This window comes from Prionailurus viverrinus, chromosome C1, assembly GCF_022837055.1.
Source record: "Prionailurus viverrinus isolate Anna chromosome C1, UM_Priviv_1.0, whole genome shotgun sequence".
Lineage (NCBI taxonomy): Eukaryota > Metazoa > Chordata > Mammalia > Carnivora > Felidae > Prionailurus > Prionailurus viverrinus.
In genome coordinates this window covers 126,276,348-126,293,749 of record NC_062568.1, presented here as the reverse complement: position 1 = coordinate 126,293,749, position 17,402 = coordinate 126,276,348, and the positions used below count along the sequence as shown (strand labels likewise).

At 33.7% G+C, this 17,402-nt stretch overlaps 1 protein-coding gene across 1 annotated transcript in view; it reads right to left on the bottom strand.

The window, feature by feature from the left end:
• Positions 1-17,402, bottom strand: part of COL11A1 (collagen type XI alpha 1 chain) — a 182,563-nt gene that overhangs the window by 86,718 nt on the left and 78,443 nt on the right. Inside the window, exons 26-33 of the mRNA XM_047868859.1 lie at positions 16,605-16,649; positions 15,507-15,560; positions 15,382-15,426; positions 10,340-10,393; positions 8,178-8,285; positions 5,162-5,215; positions 310-363; positions 132-176 (exon numbers count right to left, since the gene is read on the bottom strand). Of these exons, the coding sequence (XP_047724815.1) occupies positions 132-176; positions 310-363; positions 5,162-5,215; positions 8,178-8,285; positions 10,340-10,393; positions 15,382-15,426; positions 15,507-15,560; positions 16,605-16,649 (459 nt within the window). The remainder of the gene's footprint in view (positions 1-131; positions 177-309; positions 364-5,161; positions 5,216-8,177; positions 8,286-10,339; positions 10,394-15,381; positions 15,427-15,506; positions 15,561-16,604; positions 16,650-17,402) is intronic.

Here is a 17,402-nt window from a genome sequence, read left to right as displayed (position 1 = left end):
AGAGCAAAAGATGAAACCGATCGAGTGTCAGGCACACCCCAAAGCACAGAATCTGTTTTTATTTTTGAAGAAACTTATCTTGAAACATTAAATCCAAAATGAAAATTATTATTTTAAATAAAGCCACCCACCGTTGGGCCACGTTGACCCCGAGGTCCTGGTTTGCCAGCTACACCCTGCCAAAGACAGTTCAAACAGTTTCAGTAGGCAGCATATCACAGTGAATCATGAGTCAGGTGCTGAAAGACAGGTACTCATGCAAGAACATTTGTATGAGATAGTCCAGGACAATAGACTTCTATACCATACCCGTGCACCTTTCTCTCCATTGGCACCTGGAAACCCAGGAAATCCAGTGGAACCCTACAAAAATAAAAATAATAAACAATGAGTATGGTAACTAACGTTTTTAGACACAAGCTGCAGGCCTTTAGGAAAATGAACTTACAGTAACATCTGAAATCCTGGAAGCAGTGAAAGCATGAATTGATAAAACACATTTTAGTTTTTCACTTTAAAATAATGAACCAAGTATCATTTCTCATATTAGAAAATAGCAACTAGAGAACACTATATAAAATAATTTTGACTTACAATTCTACACACTTGCTTCAACTTGGAAGAAAAATCTTATTTTTCATGAGCATGAATAAATATTAAAATAAGAATTTTATAAAAATTTTCCTAAATTAACATTGTTGTATTTATATATTTGAAACTTTTAATTTAATATTTTTACACCTTTAGAATTGAATCAAATCATAAAGGCTAAAAACTTCTTCTACCTTTCTGCTTGATGTTTGAATGTGGTTAAACCTAGCTGAGAGTTTAAGTCAGGCAGTCCAGCATTAAAGTCCTGTTTTTGGAATTCCAAAGGCATAAACTCATAACTTATGTTTATCATACATTCACCTAAGTTGGGTACATTACATATCCTCTCCAAGCATAGTTTTTCTGCAAAATGAGGACACTCACCCACATCTTATAGGTTCTTTTACTTTGTGGGCGATTAGAATAAAGGAAGGCAAGGTATACAAATGATAATAATAGATAACAATAAGTATTGGTTGTTTAAAGGTGTAATAGGCACAGTGAAAGCATAATACTTCATCCACAGACAGTCACATTTTACAGATGGAATATAATATAGTCCCCCATTTCATCTTGTGCATATTCCAGATTTTTATCTGTTTACAGATTCCTTTGAACATGACTGTGACTGGTTTGCTTTATCGTATCATGAAACAGAACAGATTAAAGTTCAGATCTTTTCTCCTCAATGTGCTAACTATGAGACTTTGGAAAGTGTGTGCTTCCAAATACTCACTTGTCCTATTCAGACCACTTTATGAATTAAATGCAATACTGTATAAAATATCCAGCAGAGTAGTAGACATTCAGATTTTACATACTTTCCCATGTGTTAAGGGAGATAAAACAAAACCTTCCTTTGACTTGAATATATTTCTTGCTTTTCTTTCCATTCATTTGGATTAAATTACCCCTAAAATAATATTTATCTAAGTGATAAGTGTCCCCTCCATTTCATGATAATTCAGAGTAATTCCTAATAATGTGGATTGTCAAATCCCACTGCAGATTTCTCTCTCTAGCAGAAGGACCCAGGAATCTGCATCTTTAACAATTCCTCCAGGTGATGTATATAATAGATACCAATGTATATTTCCTCCAGGAGAAAGTTGTATGTGAAGCCTTATGGGAGCTGATGGCCAAAACAATCATCCATTGTATGCACTGCTGAGCTTCTTTTTATGACCCATTTCCCAATATATTCTAATTCATATCTATAGAGGTTACTATGTGATTCACCTGAGGACAATTGTTAGGACATGTAATATTCACATAATGGGGAAATAATGTCTGAAAATTATGTTTTTTGAAGGGCTTTCAAAGCCTTTTTCTCTATGGAGAATGAGAAGTTAGATCTGGTAGAGGATTACTATGGGACTACTCTAGGAATTTGACAAGTGAGTAGAATCCAATATGGAAATAACCTACTCTACCAGATTTTATCTATGAACAAATATTCATTTCTGTCTTGAATAGAATAGATAACTAATCACATTTGTAGAGACTCCATTCAAACAAATTGTTCTATGCATCAATTTTATTGTTATAAAATTTATTTTCTTATGTAAGTTTCTGCTCTAGGCAATTTATGAGAAAAAAACAAGCATGCCCAATCCATCAACTAAATAGTTTGTAATATAAAGGCATATTCTTCTTCTTTTCTCACATAAGGAGTTATCACCAAAATATAAAATTTCCATGATAGGTTTTTACTTTATTTTATTTCTAATGTTTATTCATTTTTGAGAGAGAGAGAGAAAGAGAGAGCGAGAGCAAGCAGGGGAGAGGCAGAGAGAGAGAGAGAGAGAGAGAGAGACAGAATCTGAAGCAAGCTCCAGGCTCTGAGCTGTCAGCACAGAGCCCAGTGAGGGGCTTGAACTCATGAACTGTGAGATCATGACCTGAGCTGAAGTAGGATGCTTAACCAAGTGGGCCACACAGGCACCTCAGGAATTATAGGTTTTTAAATGGAAAAAACAAACAGCAAATGAAAGGCTGAAAAGTCAAAGATTCATGGTAAAATTGGCTCACCAATTGTGAAACTTACAAAATTATTTGAATGCTGTTCTAAATATAAATAATCCTACATTAAAACAGATTTACTTCTTGAAGTAGTGATCTTTTTATAGTACCAATGATGGTGCAACTTTCAAATACCCATTGTGATTTACATTGCTAGTAAGATATTAAATAAATTATATTGTCTAACTATAGTCCTTAAACTGCTTAAGAGATTAGCAGTTGAATTTCACTTTTAGTGCAATATAGATTTAAATATATTCAAAATTCATTAGATTCCACATAGGAAAAAAAATGTGAAGATATCTTTGATCTTTGATGAGACCATTATTTTTTGTTTTAGAACTAAGAAACGTTAATCATTTTTGATCATAAAAACAGTTATTGTGAAGAACAGTAATATGAAAAAATAAAAACCAAGGTTTCAGACATTTTGGTTAAGGAGTAAAGAAAAATGTTTGATTTCTCTAGGAAGAAACATTTCTCTCCAGTCACTCTGGTGCATTTTGTTAATAAAAATAACTCAAAGAATATTGAACAGAGTATTGTCATAGGAAAAACAGAAGGAAATAAGAATGTCAAATAAAAGAATATTGTGCTAAGCCTTCAAGTTATATGATAGTTTTCTGTTTTTAAATCAAAACAGCACAATTGCAATTCAACTTCCTAATTATATCAAGAACTTATCCAGCAATCTAATGATAGCTTAAAGTTGTGGGTTATGCAGTGAATGTTGTTTTTTTTTTTCACTCATAATACTTGTGAAAATGCTTGACATATGAAAGGAAGGTAGCTAAGAGACGGGGCAGTGTATTAGAGACAATATCTAAAAGGTAAAACTTACTAATAAGCATTCTAAATGTAGCTAGAAATCTTTAAATGATGCATGTGTTATTTTTAAGTCACACATGAAAAGCTCAAAGCATTATGTTTACCTCTTACTATACAAGGGATTCCACATTTTCTAGAAACTCAATGAAAATTTATAAGACAAAACCACATAGCAAGCCTAATACAGTGTCATCACAGGACAATGAGTGAACATAAGTACATGCAGTTCACATTTGTCAAGAGGAAGGACATTCTGGTTTCCCAATGATTATCTGGGGAACTTATTAATAAATATGTTTGGAGAGTATTATATAAACAGGATTTATCTTTATATACGATTCCTGTCAAGCCTGAATGGGTCAAACAGAGACAGATTGAAAGGTAGATGGATAGATAGATAGTCTGTCTCATGGGCATATAAGTATTTTAATAGTAGAAACCAAAATGCATGTATTAATTTATTTAACCACTTTAATTAACTAGTCAATGCAAGAAGTGCAGCCTTGACAAAGTTTTAAGATTAGCTTGAGGAAAATTAGTATACCAGGGTAAACATCTATTTTTAAAACCATCTATTTTTATGCTTAAAATATGTATCTTTCAAATAGTTAAAAATAAAATTTTAGTTCTGTAGTGGATCAGATGGTGGCCCCAAATCCATATATCTGATATTCAAATCTCTGGAACATGTGAATGTTGCCTTATTTGGAAAAAGAGGTATTTGTAAGTGTAGGTTAAGTTAAGGATCTTGAAATGAGATCATGTGGTCCCTAAATGCAAAGACAAGTGTCTTTTTAATTTTTTTTTTTAACGTTTTATTTATTTTTGAGACAGAGAGAGACAGAGCATGAACCAGGGAGGGGCAGAGAGAGAGGGAGACACAGAATCTGAAGCAGGCTCCAGGCTCTGAGCCATCAGCCCAGAGTCCGACGCGGGGCTCAAACTCACAGACCGCAAGATCGTGACCTGGCTGAAGTCGGACGCCCAACCGACTGTGCCACCCAGGCGCCCCAAAGACAAGTGTCTTTATAAGAGACAGAAGAGACGACAGAGAGAAAAAAAAAGGCCATGTGGAGATGGCAGAGCTATGCAGAGACAAACCACAGACTGCCCTGGTTTACTAGAAGCTGGAAGAGACAAGGAGAGACTCTCGCCTAGAGCTTTTGGAGGGACTGGGGCCCTGCTGACACCTTGATTTTATTAGGCTTATGGTCTCCAGAACCATAAGAGAGTAAATCTTTGTTGTTTTAAGTCACCAAGTTTGTAGAAATTTGTTACAGTAGCCCTAGGAAACAAATACTGGGGAAAGGAGGGAAGAAAAAGATGATGAAAGATGTATTGTAATTTTTTTTTAAAGGCAGCAAGTGGAAATTCAAACCCTTAGGGTACTAGAAATGAAATCAAAAACTGTTATCCATCATTTATCATCCCCTTTATAACTTCTAGATATAGTAGTATGTCACTCTGGAATAGTCCTGATTCCAATTACAAGGAAGTAGCTGACAATGTCTTCCTTTTACGACACTGTCTGCTAAAATACTCCAGTCCATAATCACCTAGGCTCCCGGAGCTCCTTGTGTACCAGGCACTCACAAACCTGATGTCTTTCCCTTGTGAAATTATATTTTAAGGATTTATCATCTCTGTGTTACAAACCATTATGTATGATTAATTTCTACAAAATGTTGATAAACTATAAACATCAAGCTAATTGTTTTACCTTTGGACCTTGTCTTCCTGGATATCCTGGTAATCCTGGAACACCAAGTTTCCCCTAAAGTTAAAAAAAATAATAATAAAGATTCTAAGTTGAATTAAGTTTAAATGATGATTTTAGCCATTTTTCTAGAAGTTAGAACCACATATTTGTACAGTCAAAGGGAAGATTTACAAGTTTTCACCATACTTTACTTACATTACATTTCTTCATTTGCATAGGGAAAAATTGTTTCGGACATATTTCTAATGCTATAACGTTCTCTAACTTAACACCTGTCTAAGTGACAGTGCCTTCTTTGGGGGCAGGACCCTGAGCTAAAAAGAATTCTAGGACTCTCTCTGAACTCTTAAACATGACTAAAGAAAATGCCTAAGCTTTTCAACATTAAAATTATTTAAAGTTAGTTGATGTAGTTAGAACTGCATTTAGATTTTATCATTTCAGCTGGAGTTAATCCTTTTTATAAAATGATTTCATTTCTCATGTAAATACAAAGTAAGCAATCCTGAGTTATTTAGGTATTTCTCACTGAGCAGTTTAAAGAACTATACAAGAAATTCTGACCTAATTTTAGGGCCAAGCTGCTTCTTCTTTTCAAACATCTGGAAAATCTGGGTTAATCGACACATCAAATGTTGAGAACTATAGCTAAGTAATGATGATTTTTGTGGAGTGTTAATTCCTGCAGGTGGGACCTTAAATGTGCAACAATTTTGCTCCAGTGCAATGAGATTACTTCTCAAAAAGTGCTAAAACAGTAAATTGAAGCAAAGTCCAAAGATGTGTAACAAATACCAAGAGGTTTAAAATGCTACACTAGCAAAATTTCACCCTGAACAAAGCATTAACTTAAAAATACAGGTAATGAGAAAATTAAACTAAATTTCTGAATAAAATGTTTGTGGAATTTTACTGTGACTATTTTCCTTAAGATTTTATAAAAGCACACTCCATATATATATAATATTATTTATCAAAGTCTTAAAACACTGGGAAGCACATAGCATCATTGTTTCCCATGTACTTTTAGACAAAATAAGAATAAAAACAAAAACAAATCCAAATTACTACATGTAACAGTAAGAGAGGAACAGCAACTTTATGAACCACAATAAATATTTTACTGGATGAAACAAGGTAAGAAAATAGGAATATAGTTTATGACCTTGTTATTATAGATTGAACTAAAGAGTTGTCTGATTCACGATCAACACTGCATAGGTAAGCAGTCTTCAGATGGAAAATATGCAAACAAGCCCTAAGAAGTATGCTTATAATGATGTCCCTTTGGATGCATTAAGTTATCATGTCTGTTTTATGCCACTGATTTCAAGGTTAATGAAATTCTCTAATTATGATCATGAAGTCTTTGTGTTCCATGTTAATTACTGTATTAGAATATAGACTCTTACTCACTTTAGAGTCATTTCAAAATAAATCCAGGCAGAAGTTTTGTTTGCCTTTTCAATATGGTGATGGGCAACTTCCATAAAGGGGAAATGTTAATGAAATGTTAAAGAAGAATTGTGGGGTAAAGTCCTGATGCCTCTAAAGAGACTCTGGCGTCATTTACAAGAATAAAGTGGAGGAAGGATGGGAGGAAGTTCCCATAATAGTCTGAAACTATTGGCTAGTGAGTACTCTAAGTGGAAGGGTGATAGGGCCTTGGAAGCCTTTGTTTCCTCTCATCCTTTCCTTCCCTGCCTAAACATGATGACATTATTCATCAGTTCACAAATGGCAACTGGGAGGGTGAAACTTTAGAAGAACTACTACATCAGATGATTCATAATGACATGAGGAAACATCTTCTTACCTATGCAGTCACAGTGCCTGTGTAATCCTTATATATTGTTCTTCTGAGCCAGGATGGCAAGGAGGGAAATTAAGAGTTTTCTTAAACAGCATGGAATTCTCATAATTTATAGAATAGTGGCATGCTCAATATAGAAAATTTGGAAAGCAGGTATACATATTAAAAGGAAGGAAATCATCTGAGTTATACCACCAAGAAATAATTCGTATTTACATTTTTCTTTAGTGTAAAATAGGATAACACTTGTCATGGGAATTTCTAGTTCTTTCTTAATTTAACTTCATAGTTACATTATGAGGTGTTCACCATATCACTAAATACTCTATGATGCCATAGTTTTAATGTTGTCTAATATTACATGAAAATGTAAATGTAATGGTTGAAAATATTTTCTGACATAGTATATATAGCACAGTGGCTCTTAAATCAATGAATATTACAATTATGGGGACGTTTTAAAACATAGTGATGCCTGGGTTAACACTAGACTAAAATTAATCTCTTCAAGTTGGGCTTTGACATCATCATTTTGTAAAACACTTGCCTGTGAAAATGCATGTTCATGTGAAAAAAATATAAAGTGTACATTTTGGTATGAGGAGCAAAGATAATTCTACCTCTTCCAAAACAATAAGTATACCATCTTTCATTGATTCTTTGATCCATTGTTAATCACATGCACATTCTTTTTTAAACTTTTTTTAAGTTTTATTTTATTTGAGAGAGAGAACGATAGCAACAGAGAGAGAAAGAGAGCATAAGTGGGGGATGGGGGGAAAGAGACAGAGAGAGAGAGAGAGAGAGAGGCAGAGAGAGGGAGAGAGAGAGAGAGAGAGAATCCCAAGCAATGTGGGGCTCAGACTCAGAAACTGCGAGATTATGACCTGAGCCGAAATCAAGAGTCAGACGCTTACCCAACTGAGCCACCTAGGCGCCCCAATCACACTCAAATTCTTAATCTCTAATGAACGTGCAAGAGCTTGAAGAACTGCTAATTCTGCAAGGCCAAGGAGAGCAGAGGGGATAGGTGACAAGGGAGAGTGAAAAAGGATCAATGTAGCCCTCTCATGGTTGTACTCCTAATAGTATACGGATATGCTTGAAACGCAATAGAATCCTCTAGTTTTCTGACATAGATGATTAAAAATATTTTTAAATGACAATGAAACATCATCTGTGAATTTAAAGTTGTTCACTGACCTTCTCTCCTGCTTGCCCAGAAGGACCGGGGTCTCCAGTTGGACCTGCTCGACCCTTGGGTCCTTCAGGGCCATCTTCTCCTCTTGGACCTACTTGACCAACTTCTCCCTGAAACACAGAGTAGCAAAATTCTTATAATTTAAAAACCATTGGAGATTGAATAACAGACATTACAGTCTATCAGAAAGTCATATTCTTCAACTCTTCATTTATTTCCTTATGTTTTATTTATGACAAAGAGGCCTGAAAACGTTTGACTTCATCAACCTTTCCATTGGTAAATAGACAACTGAATATAGTCTGACATTTGAGAGCTTGTTTGGAGGTTCTAGCAGGGGAGCGCAGCTACTCGTATACCCTTGATCGAAGAAGGGTCCTCCTGTATTGGGGAAAGTCGTCCTCTTCGACTGAGCGCGCTTCCGGAGGGACACACGTGGAGTGGTGAGGAAGGAAGGGGACCCCCGCCTAGCCAGCCAGATCAGCTGAATCAACCCTGGCGATCAATGGGGTGACAGATGTCGCAGCCAGATCGCCCTCCCATCCTAGTCTGACATTTGAAAACCTACAACAGCCTGATGCTACCATGTTTAATATTAAAGTAATTTTAACACATCTGTGTTGTACAGAGGAAGAAAAAAAAATAAGATTCAAAGTTAGATGGTATAGGGTGGCAGAATAATCAACCCCAAAACATGCCACTCTGGTGTGAAGATTATTTTGAACTGAAAGCAACTGAGAAGAAGCAGATGTAAGAGAAGCTGCTAACAGCAGGATATAAATTTTCAAAAGTGACCTCCCTCCCCTTTCTACAAGAAAAGACAAATGTTAATCACTGGAGACAACTAGACCCTTATCAGTCTGGAGCCAAAAGCAGACACCAGAGGAATCTATTCAACAAACTTCATTAACTAGCCTTTGTCTACCTTTAGTTTCCAATATATCTACCTTCCCACAATTTGCAGCCCTAGAAACTAAAAGTCCTTTTCTTTGTCATCTCTCTAAAAATTTATTCTTCCTTTGCTGAAATGCCATATAAGCCCAAATTCTAACCACCCCTTTGAGTTAATTATCATGGAGTGCTCCCATGTGTAAACTTGAGGCACAGGCTAGAAAACTTCTGTTTGTTTTTCTTTTGTTAATTTGTCTTTTGTCAATCTAATTTTACAGGACCCCAGCCTGAGAACCTAGCAGGTTAGTAGGAAAAAGTAATTTTCCTCTCTGACAATACCAATTTTGGAAAACACTTTTGGAACACAAGAAAAATGCCTCCATTTTAGACTTGTTTTTCACATTTATAGTTTTAGGGACTGAAATGTGTAAATCATTGCCCCCATTCTGGAAACAAGCATTACATACATTTTAGGGAAACAAAAAAATTCTGCAGTATGCTTCTTTGCTTAGATATATTAGGTATTATGGTGTTAGATAAAATAAATCTTCCCAATAAAGCATGTAGTTTAATTTACTTGGGGAAACTCGTATTTCTGTTTTCTAGACATTCATTACCAGAAAAAAAGTGTACTACTTTTATGCTCAAAAATTCAAGATCACTAATAATGAAAGTTCAAGAAAGTTGCAAATACATGGTTTCCAAGCAATAGTTCACCACAAAATTTAGAAGAAACCTATAAAACCTCTTATTTTTTTTTACTACTTATTTATTTATTTTAAGACAGAGAGGCAGAGAGAAAAGCCCAAGCAGGCCCTGCACTGTCAACACAGACCCCAATTCAGGGCTCAAACCCACAAAATGAGAGATTGTGGCCTGAGCCAAAATCAAGAGTCAGACAATTTAAACTGCTGAGCCACCCAGACGCCCTTCAAACCACTTCTTTTAAACAATTTGATCATCAACTTAGAAAATACCTATAAATAATACTACTCAACTTTATGCACACACACACACACACACACACACACACACACACACACGCAGGATGTAGAACATGGGAATTTAGTATAATATCTGAAAGACTATATTGTCTCCACAAAAATTAACATGTCTAATCTTCATATAAAAATCAAAGTGAGCAAAGTCTCAGTACGAACATTTTTATTTATTCTGTGCTTTCTATATTTAAATATAAGGATATACACACGCATGCCTACATATACACACACATGTAAGTGTTTATTTTAGTACGAATTTTCCTCTTACTTACTCTGTCACCTTTAAGACCCATGTCACCTTTGAATCCTGGAAAACCATCTTCACCCTAAAAAATAAAAGTAATAAAACTGGTGTTTAATGATTTGCTTGAATGAATCTAAAACATGGCTATATAAAATATGAACACTGATAATTTAGGGAAAATTGTTCTGGGAAATGTGAATCCTAGCTGTGAAATCTCCTTCTCCCTATTCTAATCTTTATTGCCTGTATCCTGTCGTTTTTTTATTATTATTGGCTCCAAGTTACTCCAGGAAATTTTCCTCCAATATGTCAATTAGATCTCTGTCTTATGGGGGATATAACCATTCCCTTATAGTAACATATATCTTATGCCATCTGAACACATAAAAAGTAAATATTTAAATAATTACCATTTAAACTTTGGAATACAAGGACTTTTGATTACCAATTAAAATGTTTTTACCCTTAATTTTATACTAATTCACACCAAAGAATATTATAGTATGCATTTTGTATCATGTGCTTTAGATAAATGCCTTGTAGCTCAACTTGTATTCTATATTACAATCTCTTTTCAGATGCAAAATAAGCAAGCCAACATTATTCTTTACATGTCAATAGAGAATGTTCATTATTACATCAGTTCAGTAATACTGAAAACTGGGCTTCCTTTAGTAAAGAAAGCAGAAATATTTCATACTATTCTGAGTGAAATTTAGATTTTTAACAGTCAGCTTCATAGGGCTGCCTGGGTGGCTCAGTCAGTTAAGCATCCCACTCTTGTTTTTGGCTCAGGTCTTGATCTCATGGTGAGATCGAGCCCCACATCAGGCTCTACACTGGGTGTGGAGCCTGCTTAAGATTTTCTCTCTCTCTTTCTGCCCATCCCTCCCTCAAAAAAAAAATTAAAAATAAAGAATAAATAAAAGTAAGCTTCATGAACAAACTTAATGTCTCTTAATTTCAAGAAAAAAATTAAATTCCTAAAGAATAACCATTAAATTTTCAATAGCATTAATTGAGCATTACTCTGTTCTGAGTCCATGTATGGAGTATTTTGAGATTTTTAACAAGAAAAACTAAGAACATTTGCATTAACTTTGATACACATGGAGATGGATGTTCAGATGATAAAAGCATGAAGATGATGATGGTTCTGGTGTTGGTGGTAGTGAGGCAAGAAACTATTTGAAGAAGGTTTGACAGGGCAGTTGGTATCTTAATTAGGAGTTAGAGAAAGGATATTACTTAAAAGTTTGAGGAAAGGATATTTCAGGCCGAGTATGAGAACAGAGCTAAGAAGATTGGCACATATACTTCCACATTCTGCTGCCAAGTGACCTCTATAAAAAACAAAAGTGATCACACAATTTTTTACTTTAAAACAACTCAATGGTTCCAAATTGTTAATAATGAATATAAGCTGCCATCTCTCCCCTCCCCTTCTGACAAGCATGATCTAGCCCTTGCTTGTTCATTTTGGCAGTCATATCTTTGATCTTGAATCTTCCTTCTACCCCCTACCCAAATGCACTGAGATTGAGTTCTAGAAAAAATTAATTACCTATATTTCCATTTGTAATTTTTGCATTGGTTGCCATTGTCATACACACACCTGCAAACCCTTTACCTTCTCTGTCTACCTCTGTCTACCTTTACTCTTCTTCCAAGACTCAGTTCATAATTCTGCTATGAAGTTTCCTATGACCTCAGTCTTTCTCCCACCTTGAAATTAACCTGTCTTGTGTGCTCCCACTAAACATTTATTATTATCAGAACATGCCACCCTGCACTTAGTAAATCATAGTTTTTTTCTTTTATTAATTGGTAGAAAATAAGACTTATGCCTAATTAGCCTCTGTGCTTCCAGTGCCTCATACATTTTTGGTCCTCAATAACCATGCCATTTAATAAACATTTACTAAATGGACCCTTACTAAGTGAACATGCCTCAGTGTGTGTTTAGCAAGGTATGTTAAGATCCAGAACATATTAGGTAATTATGGATATGAGACCTAAACCTGGAAACGGGGTCCAATCTGGTATCTTGCTTAAACCTAAAAATTATGACAGGTCTAGAAGTTACCTTTAAGACAAAAGCATGATGTTTTCAGTATTCTGGCTATAAAGTAGCCGTGTAAGTAGGATTCTTTCTGTACTGAATGCAACTGGGCAATAATAGAGGCTTAAAAGCTGAAAATGACCATTTAACTTCCTATTGACCATTGTCTTCATTACCTTCTCTCTAGAGAGAAAGGTAATTACACAGTTGCCAAATTTAGTTTAAAGAACACTGAAATCTAAGTCAAAAAATCAATAACAGATTTTACAATTTTTCCAGGCAGAAATTTTTGTTTTAGGAGAGAACATCGTTGACTATAAGCTATTTCTGGCACATCTTTGTTTTCAGTATGTTCACAATTAGAAAATAAATTAGAAAAGCAAATAAGAAATAAATTAGAAGACTTAAATTATTAGGTGTATCCTTACAATAAGTGGCATTTTTTAAAACAAGTGACTCTATCAAGTTACTAAGCTTTTCAGTCCTAAAACTATCAGGTCTGAATTAATCTTCAGAAAGAAAAAAGGAGAGGGGTAAACAAGGAATTCACCTATGCCATTTGTCATTGGGTTATGTTGCGTAAGGTCTAAGGAACACATCTGTCTGTACAATGAAGAATTCTAATCCTAGTTAGGGTACTAATTGCTTTTTCACCTTTAGTTAACAATTAACATTGTTATGTGTAAAAAGAAAAAAAGTTTCAACATCCTTCCTTATCTCTTTCAAGAAAAATGGCTAATTATAAACATTCTCAGAAAAACAAAATAAATAATAGATATTAAAATTCACTAATATTTAATGACTCTTCACAGTTTGAAAATAGGGAGAATTTGTATTAGAACAAAGTTTTCATTAACTTTTATATGAATTTCTCTAATCTAGATATCTAGATAATACGTTATTAGATTTGATAAAATAACAGGTAAAAATATAATAAAAGATACAAAAAAAAGTATTGCTGAAAATTACCTTAGCAATTTTTTAGGACAATGTTTTTATTTTACACACTTAAAATAAGACTCAGTAAATTAAACAATCTGCCTCAGTTTACCAGTCTACTTAGTATGAGAACTAGAATTGGAACTCAAAATTTTTATAGCCCGTCGTGGGCTCTGTGCTGACAGCTCAGAGCCTGGAGCCTGCTTCAGATTCTGCGTCTCCCCCTCTCTCTGCCTCTCCCCAGCTGGCTCTCTTTCTCTCAAAAATAAACATTAAAAAACATTAAACAACAAACATTTAAATTTTTTTTTACTTCTTTTTCTCTATATCTACTTGTTGCTTCTGAGATCACACACCATTCAAAACAACCAATAATCTCCAATTGTTTTTCTACATGTAAGCAGTATACATTATTTTCCTGTGTGAGTTTCTCTTCACAGGTATCTCATCATCTATATTCTTACTTACTTCTGTCATTTTGCCACTATCTCTTTTCCAGCAAGTTTACAACTTTCCCACCCCAATTAACCTTTCCTTTAAACACTGTCTTTCCTAAACTCTTTGGAAGGCACTTATTGCAGACAAAAATTTGAATTAACTCTTAAATGTCTTAAGAAATATTGCAAACAGAGAAAATGCTTATATGTGTGTATATATGTATTTTTTTTTTGCATAGGCCATCTGCAAATAATTACAAGTTCAACCCTATCTGACCAATCATTGGGCTCAGCTACCGACTCAATAGGACATTATCCCTGAAGTTCATCTGTGATGATCAGAATGAATTGGGATTCTTATCAAAGTAACTGAGTTCGTTTCAAATTCATAATAATTTTTATACAGTAGAACTGAATATAGTTGCATTACTTAACAATGCCTCAGTATGTTACTTTTTATTTTTTAGAAAAAATTATAATGGATATAATAGTCCCATCCCTTCAGTCCTTGTTTTCCATTCCTCATTGGTATCAAATCCACACAAGGTGCTTCTTCTTTTTTTTTTTTTTTTTTTGGTGCTTTTAATAATATTATGACTATGGGAATTAAATTATCATTAAAATAAAAATTTATGTTCCATAGTTTCTCAACAAAGCTATAAACATTTTATTCTAAACACTATTTTAAAATATAATATTGTATTAAGAATTAATAATACTGCCTGTGAGTAATGCCACTTTACTTTTTTTTTAATGTTTGTTTATTTTGAGAGAGAGACAGACAGGGGGAGAGAGTAGGGGAGGAGCAGAGAGAGAGGGAGACACAGAATCCATCCAAAGCAGGTGCCAGGCTCTGGAGCTATCAGCACAGAGCCTGTTATGGGGCTCGAACCCACAAACCGCAGATCATGACCTGAGCTGAAATCAAGAGTTGGGCACCTGAGCCACTAAGGTGCCCCTGCCATTTTATTTTAACATAATCAGTGAAGGATCTGGGGGTTCTACACTTACATTAAACATTTATGTAAACAAACAAACAAAAAAACCACCTCACTTTCAGATTCTTTTCCCAAGGACAATTAAACTACAAATGCTCTATGAAAGATTCCATTCTTTCATTCACCTCTGCCTAGTTTTAATCTTTATTTCTTCTCATTAATATTTTTGTTTTGCATACAGTATTAATATCTAAGATTTCTTCTTCCCCCAATTGATTTAGAGTACTTCTAACTTTCATAATTTCCAATGCATTTCAGCTTAACTTTGGGGATTTCAGTAAAGAAAGAAGGGAATAAACATTCCTCTGTTAGGCATATAGCTGGATATGTACAAGCCCTGTGGCTAATTTATTCATAGGCAACTCTATGATTTATAAAAGGTAAACACATGTAAGAAAAAAAAGGATACAGGATTAATTCTGTTTATGACATATCTTTGCTTCTGTTCTATAATGTAGTCCTCACCCCAGGGTATAATCTTTTTTCAAAAAAGTTTCCATGATACACAGTACAAATGTCTGCTATCAAGTAATCACTTAATATATGGGGAAATGAAATAGCTGTTGAATGAATTTAAAATTTTGATCTAATAGATATGTAGTAATTAAAATCACCTAAATAAAGTATGTCTTACCTTTTCACCTTTAGAGCCCTTGAGGCCTCTGACACCATCTGCTCCCTATAGAATAAATTAGAAGGATTAACTGACTGTAATATTTTTCACTGAAAATAAATGGTGTGAAAAAAAATAACGTTTACCTTTACTCCTCGGGGACCAGGGTAACCAATAGGACCCTGTGGACCAGGAGGACCCTGAAAAAGACCCATTGCTATTTAAACATGCATTATGTTGAAAGTGCTACTCATCCACACAGTAATTTTACCAAATAATCTACAAGAATATGATATTTTTCTACTACTGGTAAAGATTATTTGAGGTTTATCATTTGTTTCTGAAGTCAGATAGGATGAACAAACCATGTGATTAGCCCTACCTACTCCAAATTTATTGTATTATATGTTTATGAAAAAGTAAGATAAACATTATCAAGAAGATGATCAAAATTTATATATTTTCCACAGCTGGCTTCATTTAATTAGTTTACCTAAAGGAAACAATTTTTTAAATAGAATATATAATTTCTATAGTAATGCTGTGTTTTAATGCTATTTTAATAAAAACCTAAAACTACCAACTCTAAACACACTGATCCTACCCCCTTCTCTTATAATCCAAGGTAGTACTAACAATAAATAAGCTCTTATTTTAATATTTTATTTAGATATTTTGATAATTATTGCTCTTACAATTAAATATTCTCTTGTTTAAAAGTTACCAGAGAGTAATAAAGTAAAATTGGAGTGACATAAATAGTTTAATGATATTTAGTAATTCTTACCCAGTTTCATTATTATCATTTATGGCCATTCATTCCACATATACTACCTTTGCAAAATCTAGATTTATCTCTGATCATGAGAATATTTATTTAAAAGAGAATATACTCTAATTTATAAAATTACTATTACAAAATTAAAAGTTATCTAAGGCACATCTGTTTTTTTAAACCTTGAATAAAAATAACTACCAGAACATTACTGTATTTAAATGATAGCAAAAGAAATCTTTAGAGAGTAAAGACATATTTAAAGGTAGAAACAAACTATTTTTATGTACTTACTTTCTAATATTCCTATCCCTAAATGATAAGAATATATATGTAATGTTTACATATATATTATATGTTTATATATTTATACATATATACATATATATATCATAAAGATGACTGAAGTAAAGCATTTTCTCTTAGACATAAGGTGACAGGACATCTACATAGATACTCTGTAACATACCAGAGCACCTTTTTCTCCAGACTGGCCTTCTTTTCCAGGATGACCCTATATTTAGCAAAAACATATACTGGTAAGATGCAATTTTAATGGTAGTTTATAATACTATGAAATTGTTCCTTTTTTTTCAAACCTATGGTTTAAAAAGATAATGAACATTTTGCATCTGTGCATATGGCCCTAAACAACATTATAAACTGTAGCATTTGGAAGGAAACATAAGCTTAAATTTTATGGATGTAAGTTTCACCAACTACATAATGTATTTGAGAGTTTGGAAAAAGTACATAAAACAAAACAGATCATCATTAACAATTCAACTCTGGTATCAACAGTTCTTATATAGAGGCATTTTAATCTGACTTATATTTCTCAGATTGATCAAATAATGAAATGCACACCTTCAAAAGGCAGCTAAGGCATATGAACGGGACATTTGATAATATAGCAAGAACATAAATACTAATAGTGTTAATAATAAAACTCTCGAGATTCAATAAGCAAAAATGTATTACTCCATCACAATTATACCCAATAAAAATTTCGCATCTTAGCTCAAAAATCTAAATAGTTTGAAGAGAAAAAAAAGCATAAATAACCAATTTTTATATATAACAACTGTAGAGATAATATATTTACATTATTTATTATTACATTTTAGGTACAATAAACACTGCTATATTTCTAGAAGGAAGGAATCCCTGGAGGCTGAGGATTTTCATGGAAAGTGTTTGAGGAAATTTACAAATGGTGAGAAATTACCCCTTGGACCCTCAAGAAAGAGGTACTTTGAAAAAGAAG